Source organism: Gopherus evgoodei, chromosome 5, assembly GCF_007399415.2.
Source record: "Gopherus evgoodei ecotype Sinaloan lineage chromosome 5, rGopEvg1_v1.p, whole genome shotgun sequence".
NCBI lineage: Eukaryota > Metazoa > Chordata > Testudines > Testudinidae > Gopherus > Gopherus evgoodei.
In genome coordinates, this window is record NC_044326.1 from 76,857,052 (window position 1) to 76,869,976 (window position 12,925).

Here is a 12,925-nt window from a genome sequence, read left to right on the forward strand (position 1 = left end):
TCTCCCTTACCCCTTAGTCCATTTTCAGGGTAGGCTTTCTATACCTTTCATACTTTGCCTGTTTCGCTTGGGGTCTGATTCTGTCACCCTAGCGGAGTATATCACTGGGACTACTCACAGAGTGAGGTACTACTCAGCATGAGTAAGGTGACAGAACTAGGCCCTAAAGGTTTTGTCATACAAAGGCTGGAGGGGAGGGAGAGAGTGAAATGAGTATAATTTCTACTGATTCATCTCTAGCTCACACAGCAAAATCAAAGTGTCAGAAGGGAATGAGGAATGCGTTTCCGGGCTCTAATCTAAAAGGTCATATACCTTGAGTCTTATGAATGTCAAATCTGAGAATGAAAAGCAGTGTAAATAAACCTGTGTTTTTCTTTGCTCCTTGGAAAGCTCCCTTACTATCTGTTGCTGTCCTCCCTGTCAGGATCTGTCACTGTGAGGGAGATGATGAAAGCCCCCTCATCACACCATGTCGCTGTACGGGGACCCTACGCTTTGTTCATCAGGCCTGTCTGCACCAGTGGATTAAAAGCTCAGATACACGCTGTTGTGAACTCTGCAAGTATGACTTTATAATGGAGACCAAGCTCAAACCTCTCCGGAAGGTACGATATTAGTAATTTAATTATATTCAAGTGTTGAAAGGATGAGATGGCTGTACAACCTGCTGACATATTTAAGATACATTTACATTTCCCAAATGTCATTTGATTTACTGCTGCAATGAACACAGAAGCTGATCAGTTTACAGCAGTTGTGGTTCTGGTCCAATGCGTTTCATGCCCTTAGAACATTGTTTCATATGATATATTTTGCTGTTTCAATTTTTCTTCCTTAGCTTTGGTGTTATATTGGTATGTACATAGATTACAAAACCAGAAGGGACTCAACAATAATCTAATCCAATCTCTCACATATTTTAGGTCATAGAATATCACTCTGCAATTCCTCTGTCAAGCCCATAATTTTTGGTTGAGATTTATGCAGATGATTGTGCAGAGATGGAAACTGGAGATAACCCAAATAATGCTTCTAGATGCATAAATGTTAATGGTTACATTTGTGTGAAAATTTGTTATACCTGTCCATGTGCATTAAGTTCCCTCTGTATATTAGTTTACATTAGCTGATTTGGTATCTAGGAAGTCAAGTATATGCAGTTTGAGGATAAATATGCTTCAAGATGACTCTTTTAAAAGTCAGTTTAATTGACAATGAAGTGTCAGTGTATAGAAGGTGAAGAGATGTTAATTTTTTTGCAAAAGGGAAATATCCTTTCTTTCTCTTGTGATTCTCTTCCTCGCTTCCCCCAATACATCAATGTGTCCTGCTGAGGTTTTATTATCTTTAGGGTTGGAGTTTCACTAGAGCCAGCATCTAATTTAAAGCTAAACTTTAATTTTTATGTGAGGTTTTCTGAAAAGTGATTATGTAAAAATAACATCTTATTCAACAGACCTGTTACCTATGTGTATTCAGAGCCACTTTGGTGAAAAAAAAAAAGATAGGTTTTACTGCTTTTTACTCTTGTTAACACAGCCTAGAGAGTGAGCCGGATGCTATGCCTTCCTGTGTCTCATTCACAGAAATTATTTAGCAAGTTCCAATCAATTATACCAGCTAATAAAAAGCACTGGGGCTGTGCAGGTGTCATGGAAGTCTTAATTTGATCTGCAAATGCTTTATCACAGACAGTCACGTTACAGAGAAGGAATACTTAATTTTAAACTGCCAGTCCTTCAGACTAAACCTGGAATCTGAGAACACAGTACATCTTTAAAAGTTATTAATATTATTTATAATTTTTAATATACACAGGCAAATTGTATCTGGAGCATACTTAAATATCTTTAGTCACACACTCTGGCATGATCTAAACAAATTGCTCACTCTCGCCAACGTAACTGCCAAACTTACAAGTAAAAATTGCCATGTTTCCCAAGTGAATACACTGAGAGCATGTTATTTAAACAAAGAAGCTGCCTAATTCCACTATACATTAAATTTAAACGGGATGTGTGGAAAGCCCAAGAAATACAACTCACAGCTTCCATGATGAAAAGAAATTAAAAACTAACACCACTATTGACATCTGAGCAGGTAACTCTCACTCAGAATTCTTCTTTCATTCTGAAAATCATATAGAATACTGGCAAATTTAGAGTGGTTACACAAAACCGCATTCATGTAAGTCTGTAACTTTCTTCACTGAATGGCAAACACTTTAGTCATGGCCCCCTGACTCTCAGTCATTACCAGTTCTTGGTAATATCTCTAATTTTGTACATGCCAGGGATTGTCCCTGCTTTTCAGAAAGTAGTTATTTTCCACTAGAAAAAGCATTCCAAGCCCAGTTTATTTCAGCAATGTTAAAAGATGCCAACCAGCCTTTTTTCCGAAAATTCATAACATTCCAATATTGTATGTACAATATGGGCCTAGTGTATAACTGCATGGACCCAGTCCTCCCACTGAAATCAGTGACAAAAGTTTGAATTTTATATTGTAATTTGGTCTCAGAAATATACTTTTTCTCCTCTTTCTTGCTAGTCTTCTCTGGTTAATTCTTCTCTCTGCTCATTACTTCAACTACCAAAATTACCAGGAATTTCTTTGAAACAATACTGAGAAGTTCTTAAATTATTTATATTACTTGCATTAATGGAGTCCTGAGTCTTACATCCTTTTGATATAATATCATGGATATACCATGCCTAAGTGTTTACATTTATCTCTTCTTATCATGTCACCATGTTAAGATACACCATACAGTCATGAAGAAGCTGTTTTGTATGTTGTTGCAAAAGCAAAATTAGAATGAGAAGAGAGATCACACAGAGATCAGCCGTATGAATGTTCATGTGCGTTAGTAGTTGTGGCAGTAACACAATCTATATGAACTTGGTGGATTCAGATGTCATAACCTGTCCCAATAATGGTCTATAATCCCACTCAGCCCTTAAAAGGCATCAGATGGAGGCTTCTCTTTGTATGCCAGAGCATTGCCTACCCACGCACTGCAATCCTGATCCCATTCCCTTTCAAATGAATGGGAGTTCTGCAACTGATCTCAGTGATAGCAGGATTAGTCACTTCATTGGGAATCCCCAAAACAATTATTTCCTCTCTACAACTGGTCAGTTTGGAACACTGAGAGTGACTTTTATGGCAAGTGTAGCCATGGTAAGGCATTTTCAGGTTAAGTGTGATCTGTAAAATTCTAGAATACAGCTACCTTCATATTTAATGGAGGAGAGGGCCACAGAGACTACGTATCTTTATCCATGCAGTCTAGCTGGGCCTACTCTTATGGCTAAATCTTATCGAAAAAGGTAATCTTTCTCTATGCTTTTTCAACCATCTTATAGAATTTAATAGAAAATTTATAGCACTGCTAAACAATTTATAAGATGGTTCAGAAAAAACTGTCATTCTCTATTAATTAAATTCTGTAAGCTTTTACATTTACAGTTCTATACCATTGATGTTATCTCTGTTAAATTCAATAGGGCCATCCCATAACTCTGGATCTGTCCATGTGTGGAAAGGTATATATTTTAAAGATGGGTGAAAGGAGAGAGAAAGCAAGTATGTGTTCCAGGGTAGTTTGGAGTAAGGCTGCGGCTGGCTACACTAGAGAGCTTAACAACGGTGCAGCTGCGCCGCTGTAACACTGGTAGTTCAGATGATCTAAGCCGATGGGAGAGAGATCTCCCATTGACTTAAGTACGCCAGCCTCTGTGAGTGGTGGTAGCTATGTTGGTGGGAGAACCCTCTGACATAGAGCTGTCCATACCAGTGCTTAGGCCAGTGTAACTTACGTCTCTCGGGGGTGGTTTATTCACACCTCTGAGCAACATAACTTATAACGACTTAAGCTGTAGTGTGTACATAGCCTAAAAGTGTGTTACCATGAAGTACATTATACCGTGGCCCTATTGTACATTTGTAGTGCAGTTTCATTTTGGAATAAAATAGCAAACTAAACAAATTTAAAAAATATGAGAATACTTATTACTAGTGAATGAGGGTAGAAAAAATCGTTTTAGGAAATAGTTACTTCCAGCTAAATAGGTTAGTTATGTAGATTAAGAAATGTTGCTGTATAACAGGCAGTTTCTGGAAACTTTGATTACTTCAAGAGTGCCTGAATCGACTGTAAATGCTTCAAGACATAAAGGAATCAGTTAAAAATACAATGACAATGAAAAATGTATAGAAAAGCAATTTACATATTCCTGTCTAATTCCTCACAGAAGTTTTATTAATATTGAAAAAGCCATGGTATTCGCAGATAACCAGTTAAAGCTTCCCTTTTAAAGAGGAAAACAATATGGCTTTGATTGTAAAACCACTTAAAATATGAAAGATTTCCCACCCCCAACCCCTCACTGGTCTCCAGAGCTTCCCTTGGTGACCATCTCTTTCAAAGCCATCTATAGACCCATCTTTTCCAGACTATCCTTCTCCATGTAGACTACTGCCCTCTGCCTAGTGGATCTTGGCTCTCAGGTACCTTCTATTGCAAACCTCCATGTGCTTTTAACAGATTCCACAGCCTGTTAGGCTACTGTCAGCTCCCCCAGATCCCCACACAGCCTCCTGCTCTACAGAGCTGTTGAACTTCATTAAGGAAGGCAAACTATAAAGCATAGAAATGCCAGCAAAATGGTAGATTTCTGAGGTTCACCCAAGGAAATTTTCAGCAACTGAGAACAGAGAAGGCTATTATTTGACAGATTTTGTGGTGACCTAGGACACTGAGCCAAGATTGTAACCTGATCTTGGGAGATATTGAGCTCCCTTTGGAAGTTAAGGTGCTTAGCAACTTTCCGGATCAGGTCCTTAGGACTCAGTCTTGCAGCCATGCAAATGAGGGTTTGAGCATCTCTTGCAAAGTGTTGCTGAGTGCCATGAGCTCCCCATAGATCACACTTACACCCAATCCCTACTGTATGTTATGTCCACTGGAGACTTAGTCATTGATTTCATGGGACCTGAGACTACTTGAAAGACAGAACAGTGGTAGGCACAGATGAAAGAAGTGCTCAAAGCCAGGCAAGATCAAGTCCACTGGTAGGGTTGTCATAACATTTCTTCCCAGATCTGGACCTTAGTGTCCAAAATATGGGTGTTAGCATGAAAACCTCCAAGCTTAGTTACCAGCTTGGACCTGGTAATTGCTGCCACCAGCCAGGAATTATACAGTGCCTAGCTCACTGTGGTCTCCCCAAAACCTTCCCTGGGGGACCCCAAGACTCAGATTCCTTGAGTCTCACAACAAAGGGGAATAAACCATTTCCCTTCCCCCTCCTTCCCTCCAGGTGTTCCCTCCCTGGGTTCCTGGAGAGATATACAGAAGCAAGCTCCGTGAATCTAAACAGAGGGATTCCACTCTCCCTGCTTCAAGTCAGTGAAACACTAGCACCAAGAGATCTAACCTCTCTCCCCCCTCACCCAGAAGGTATGCAAAGTCAGGCTTAGTAAATCTAACACAAAAAGATTTTCCCCCCGACTTCTTCCTTCCACCAATCCCCTGGTGAGCTGCAGACTCAATTCCCTGGAGTCCCCACTAAAGAAAAACTCCAACAGGTCTTAAAAAGAAAGCTTTATATAAAAAAGAAAGAAAAAGACATTAAAAATAGTCTCTAGATTAAGGTGACAATATACAGGGTCAATTGCTTAACGGAAAAAAAATGAATAAACAGCCTTATCCAAAAAGAATACAATTTAACACATTCCAGCAACTACACACATGTAAATACAAAAAATATATAAACCTATTGTCTTACTATCCTTGTACTTACAACTTGGAAACAGAAGATTAGAAAACCTGGAGATAGAAAAATCACTCTCAGAGCCGAGAGGGCACAGACCCAAGACAAAGAACAACGAACTCACACCCAAAACTTCCCTCCAACCAGATTTGAAAAAGTCTTGTTTCCTGATTGGTCCTCTGGTCAGGTGTTTGGTTCCCTGTGTTAACCCTTTACAGGTAAAAGAACATTAACCCTTAGCTATCTGTTTATGACAAGGGTAGGGTAAGATATACACAGTCCAATAAGGTGAAATAACAGTGAGCTCCACAGGTGAATGGGCCAGTAAGAACACAGTAGATGGCATATGAGGCACTGAACAGTTAGCTGAGAGAAATGCTGTTTCCTAGATACAGTTAGCTGACTCCCATGACTAACTGTGGTATGTAACTTGTCTCTTAAATCAGTTACCGTACCGGATGACTGGAGGGTAGGTAGTGTAATGTCGATTTTAAATAAGGCTCCAGAGGCAATTACAAACTGGTAAACCTAACTTTAGTACCAAGCAAATTGATTGAAACTATAGTAAAGAACAGAATTATCAGACACACAGCTAAACACAATATGTTGGGGTAGGGTCAACGTGGCTTTTGTAAAGGGAAATGATGCCTCATCAATCTATTAGAATTATTTCAGGATATCAACAAGCATGTGAACAAGGACAATCCAGTGGGTATGATGTACTTGGACTTTCAGAAAGCCTTTGATGAGGTCTAATTGGCCACAGAAGACCCAGAAAAAAAGAGGCCCTCATAGGGCTGAGAAAGTGGCCACTGAGGGCACTAGAAGCAAAATCCCCTGCAATGCCATATCCAGGTGCAAGAGAGTGCCATAGAGGTTAAGGCGTGCTATAACACCCTCCTTCCTTCTTTCTGAAAAGCATTTTGTTCTGGTCATCCCTATAAGGGCTTTGCAAACCATGGGCACTCCATGGACTACAATCTGAGAACTAATGATTAGATTGTTCTGTATCTATAACATTCTTAAGAATTTAGCCTTTTTTTGACTAGCAAGCAATTCGTGACTCCATCTTCATTTTTCTTTGAATGTATTTGTTCTTTGTAAGTATTTGCTGAATAGTTTTGATGAATAATGTTCAGCATATGGATAATTTAACAGCAGTTCTCTTTGGCTCTTTAATATTCGCATTGTGTGGTCAGTCACCTAAATATTGTTTCTGCTCCCTGTTGGATGACTAAAGCTTGTTGAATAGGGGAATAGTGAATAATGAAGAACCAGCGTCTGGTATGAATAAACATTATGTGCTAAAATGCATGAAACTGGATTCACAAACAATGAATAATGTGAGTCTATGAATCATAGTAAACTGAACTACACAAGTGTAATAAAACATTATTAATGAATCAGCTTTTTTAAAGCATTCCACCAGCTCTACTAAACCCACCAAACAGCTGTCTGCTTAAAACAGTTATTTTCACTACTACCATCAGGGCTAGATTTGAAGCAGCAATCTGAAGGTGAAGGGCTCAATATCCTTGTGATGGGTTGGATCACAGAAACCCCCTTGGGAATGCCATCTGATGTGCCTAGATTACCTCTGAGCCTGTTTTCCCTACCAGCTTGGGACTTCAGAACCCTGCCTTGTTTGAGCCAGACACGCTTGCCTGCTGCAAACGCAGATCCAAGTCTGAACCATGTCCCCCACAAGCTGCAGGCTTAACTGAAAACAGCTTAAGAAGTGCTCCTGTCTCCAACAGTCAGATACCCAGCTCCCAATGGGGTTCAACCCCCAAATAAAATCGTTTTACACTGTATAAAGCTTATATAGGGGAAACTCATACATTGTTCACCCTCTATAACACTGATAGAGAGATATGCACAGCTGTTTGCCCCCCGAGGAATGAATACATACTCTGGGTTAATTAATAAGTAAAAAGTGATTTTATTAAATATAGAAAATAGGATTTAAGTGGTTCCAAGTAATAGCAGACAAAACAAAGTGAATTACCAAGTAAAATAAAATAAAACATGCAACTCTAAACCTAATACAATAAGAAAACTGAATACAGATAAAATCTCACCCTCAGAAATGTTTCAATAAGCTTCTATTACAGACTGGATGCCTTTCTAGTCTGGTCACAATCCTTTCTCCTGATACAGTCCTTGTTCCAGCTCAGGGGGTAGCTAGGGGATTTCTCATGATTGCAGCCTCCTTTGTTCTGTTCTACCCATTTATATATCTTTTGCATAAGGCGGGAATCCTTTGTCCCTCTCTGGATTCCCACCCCTCCTTCTAAATGGAAAAACACCAGGTTAAAGATGGATTCCAGTTGAGGTGATGTGATCACATGTCACTGTAAGACTTCATTACCCACTTGCCAGCACACACATATACAGGAAGACTTACAGGTAAAACAGAACCATCTTCAGTCAATTGTCCTAGTTGATGGGCACCATTAAGATTCTAATTCACCATTAATGGCCTACACTTTGCATAACTACAATAGGACCTCAGAGTTAGATTTCATATTTCTAGTTTCAGATACAAGAGTGATACATTTATACAAATAGGATGATCACACTCAGTAGATTATAAGCTTTGTAATGATACCTTACAAGTGCACCATCACTATCCTACTACCAGTCTTGCCTACTAATTCTCACAAACCCCTGTTTGATACCAGACTATGGAGGTTTGGCTCTTGATTGCAGTATGTTCCGTTATAATTGTTTTCATAATAGCATCTTTGGAACATTTCAAATGCCAGACTTGTAAGGATCAAAACTGAACCTATTTACAGATTATCTACATTTCTATTTCTACGATACTATGAAACAGGATTGGCATTAAAAGAACATTGTTTTAACTTGACTGGTGAAATACATATTTATTCAGAGGTTTTATGCCTCAGACTTCCATGTGCCCTTAATTTTGTATTAATGTTGTTTACAATACAGTCTAAGATTGTGTGATAAACCCATGTTTATGTACTTGAACTTCAGTAAAGGATTTGAAATGGTACCATGTGGGAAATTATTAGTTAAATTAGGAAAGAAGGGGATCAGTACAAGCATTATAAGGTGGATAAGGAACTGGCAAAAGGGGAAGAAGCAACAGGTTGTGCTAAAAAGTGAATTATTGGACTAGACAGAGATTGCTAGTGGAATTCCTCAAGGATCATTCTTGGGACCAATCTTATTCAATATTATGGTCCACTACCTTGCCACAAATAGGAGTGTGCTAATACAATTTGGTAATGATACAAAGTTGGGAAGCATTGTCAATATAGAGGAAGATCAGAATATTATACAGGAAGAGCTGGGTGACCTTGAAGACACCCATGGCAGAAATGGGATGAAATTCAATAGTACAAAGTGCAAGGTCAAACACTTAGGGTCTAATAATAAGAATTCCTACTATAAGCTGGGTCTTGTCAGTTGGAAGTGACAGAGGAGGAGCAAGACCTGATTATGTGGGTTGATTCCAGAATGACTATGACCCACCAATGTGAAGCATCTGTGAAAAAGGCAAATGCTATCCTAGGATGTATCAAATGAGTCATTTCCAGTAGAAAGCAGTATTAATGCCATTGAACAAGACACTGGTAAGACTTGATTTGGAATACTGTTTACAGTTTCATCACCTGTGTTCAAGAAAGGCAAATTCAAAATGAAACCAGTGCAGAGAACAGCTTTTTGGGTGATAATGGGAATGAAGGGTCTGTCTTATGAAAGGAGATTGGAAGAGCTTGGCTTGTTTAGTCTAGCAAAAAGGCATCTGAGAGGGGATATGGTTGCTCTCTATAATTGCATCAGTTGGATAAATAGCAGGGAGGGAGAAGAGCTATTAAAGTTGAAAGAGAATTCTGGCACAAGCAAAACTAGGTATAAACTAGCCACGAACAAATTCAGGCTGACAATTAGAAGAAGATTTCTAACCATCAGAAGGATGAGATTCTGGAACAGCCTCCCAATGGGAGTTGTGAGGGGCAAAAAAATTATTTAGTTTTAAGAGAAAGCTGGACAAATTTGAGTGTGACTGTCTGATGGGATTGCTTGTGATGGTAAGGGGGGGGACAAGGCTCAACAGTGCTGGAGTTCACTTTTGGTTTATGTCATATGTCCTAAAAGCTCATACTTGGGGGTTTCATCTAGTCATCTCCAGGGGTCAGGAATGGATTTTATCTCCCACTCCCCTCCCCCACTGTATTCTGTTGGGTTTCTTTTAATCTCCTTCCTCAGAAGAATGAGGGACGGTCATGGCTAGAGATGGTACATAGGATGGGGAGGGCCAGGGCTCTGAAGTGGCATGGAAAATTCTCTCCCTCTCAGGTGCTTGGCTGGCTGGTTCTTGCTCATATGCTCAGAGGTTAATTGATCATTATATATTGGGGTCAGGAATTAATTTCCCCCTATGTCAGATTGGCACTCACCTTGTGAGATTTTCAGTAGAATTATGTCTGAGTCAGACGGGGCCATGGGCCAGATTCTCAGTTGATGCAAACTTGATAGCCCTGTGGAAATCAAAGGCCATATGCCAATTTATACCCGTTTGCCTATTTCAGTCTCTTCCAGGCCTCATTCGCTATAAAATAAACTTAGATATAGTTGGAAAAGTTACAGCTACAGTTTAGAGATACTCAATCCAATATTTGAAGCATGAAGCATAGTAAAAAACATAAACTGAATCAACATATTACAATAACCCATATGGAATGGATGAAAGCATCAAATTAAAAGGTGCATAACACAGAGATACATCTTCAAATGGAGATTTTCCCCAAAGCCTCTCACTATGATTATATTTCAAATTACTTTTCATATTTAAATCTTGCTGTCTAGTTAAAGAGTTTTGGTCTCTGATGAGCTATTTTCCTTTAATGTATTATCCCAACTGATTATTCTGTAGGGTCAAATATGACTTTCTTTCTCCTGGTTTTGTTTTAACTTTGGAAAATTTTTAAATAACCATTTACAGTAAAATCTGTGTTACCTGGCACTTTACCAGCCAGAAGACTCTATAAACTGGCATTTCTGATCTTCATTGAAAGCCTGGTTTATGTTCCGGTTGGCGTGGGGCCAGCAGGCTCACTACCTGGCTCTGCATGGCACCCTGGAAATGGCGACATGTCCCTGCTGCTCTTAGGCAGAGGAAAGGCCACAAGGGGTTCAGAGTGTGGGGAGGGGGTGTGGGACTCGGGCTCTAGGAGGGAGTTTGGGTGTGAGAGGGGGCTCAAGGCAGGGGCTGGGGTGCAGGAGGGGGTGCAGGGTGCTGGATCCAGGTGGTGCTCATCTGGGGCGACTCCCTGCTAGCAGCAATGCCCCTGCATGTCCTATTGGCTGCAGTTCTCACCCAATGGGAGCTGCGGAGCCAGTGCTCAGGGCGGGGGCAGCACACTGCTGCTTACTGCGCCTCCACCTAGGAGCAGCAGGGACAGCTTGCCACTTGTGGGGAACCACCCCAAGTGATTGCCACCCAGATCTGGCACCCTGCACCCCCTTCTGTGCCCCAACTCCCTGCCCTGAGCCCCCTCCTACACCCAATCTCCCTCGCTCTTAGTTAATTGGAATTTTTTACTCACCAGCAGCCCCCATTCCCTGAACATGCCGGATAACAAAGCTTTTTACTGTATTTAGGAAGTAAGAGTAAAATCATTATCATGTAAATACCATTAACCATTAAAAATGAATTTATCAGCTTTGTTTATGCAACAATTCAGGCACCATTTTATTTCTATTTGGAAGGATAATAGAAGTTACAGGATGCTCCTCCTTACAAAACTGGGTTTTCTTAAATTGAATGACAATTCTGTCATTACTCATATTAACAAATTAAATACAAGTCTAGAACTGTTAATATTCAGACAAACATGATTTTTTTTGTTTATCCATTAGAGATTGTCGATGTAGCTCTTCCAAGCATTCACTAGCCTTGCAGCCTGTGTTTGTTTATACATTGGTATTGTATACCAAATCAAGCATTACTACTAGATAGTTCTCAATTGAGCTACTGATTTTCATATATTAGAGGACTCCATGGGATTACCTTAGGTAGCCCACTGATACCCATAATGGGGCAGATGGAAGATAAGGTCTCTCCCCACATAACATCAGCCATAATAAGAATAATAAAATATATAGAAGAAAGAAATTAATTTAAATGGGTTAGCTCATATTCAGGAGTCTCCAAAAGAAAAATATAAAGTCACTGCTGTCCTCCCAGTGCACCAATGGGGTAGATTAGTAACTCAGTGGTTGAGGCGAGTTAGTGAAGAATTAAGTTATTCAACAGAGAGATTCACTATTGGTTAAAAGCAGATATTCAGTTTTAATGTAATAAGTAACAAATTATTACCCTTTGTCTGCAGCAGGGCTTGCTGGGTCCTAGGGAAGGGCCTGGTGACTGATTAAGATCTGCTTAGTATTGCTCTCTCTATAGAGGCAAGAATAAAAAGCCATAATACCGGTCACAAATGAGCTCCGTCAAGATATCTTAAGGCAAAACTCTGTTACAGATTTTCTATACAGTATGTTGTGATCGCTAATAATAATCCAGTCTCTCTCACCGAGTCTATTCCATGAATACTTAGAAAAAGATTCTCACACTACTCCTTGTATTCACCTTCATGGGTTAGAACAATTTTGCTTGGCAAAATTTTCAGTCTCAGCTTACCCATAGACTCTATAGTGGCAGGAAACAGTGCAGAATCTAGCATATCAAAGTGACATTATAACTATCCTCCAAATCTTCGTTTTCTATATAATACATTTTTCTCACATGGGTTCAAGTCAGCCCTTTACATGGGACATAGAGTTAGAAGAACATGACTTAGGTTTCATTAGCAAAAACATTTTCTTTGTGATGGAGCCTTGAAATTGCATGGTCAGTACAAAGCCAGAAAAGGAGTAACCTTTAGGAAGTGCATCTGTCTGATAATAGAAATAGTATTTTACTGGAGGGATTAGTTCAAGGCTTGATGATTTGAGGATAAATCTTTATTGGGTGATATAATAATTGAAATGAAGGCAAAATATGCTGAAAGATGTTGATTTCTTTTTGTTTAAAAGATAGCTTCACTTTGCTCATTCCTATTTACACTCATTATTTAAGAACATGCCATGTGGTATTCACTGCTGAAACTGAT

At 39.6% G+C, this 12,925-nt stretch overlaps 1 protein-coding gene across 3 annotated transcripts in view; it reads left to right on the top strand.

Moving 5' to 3' along the window:
- The window catches only part of MARCHF1 (membrane associated ring-CH-type finger 1), a 335,941-nt gene that overhangs the window by 282,170 nt on the left and 40,846 nt on the right, over window positions 1–12,925 (top strand). For all 3 annotated transcript variants that reach the window (XM_030563272.1, XM_030563271.1, XM_030563270.1), the window contains exon 5: window positions 428–608. In XM_030563272.1, coding sequence (XP_030419132.1) covers window positions 428–608 — 181 coding nt within the window. The remainder of the gene's footprint in view (window positions 1–427; window positions 609–12,925) is intronic.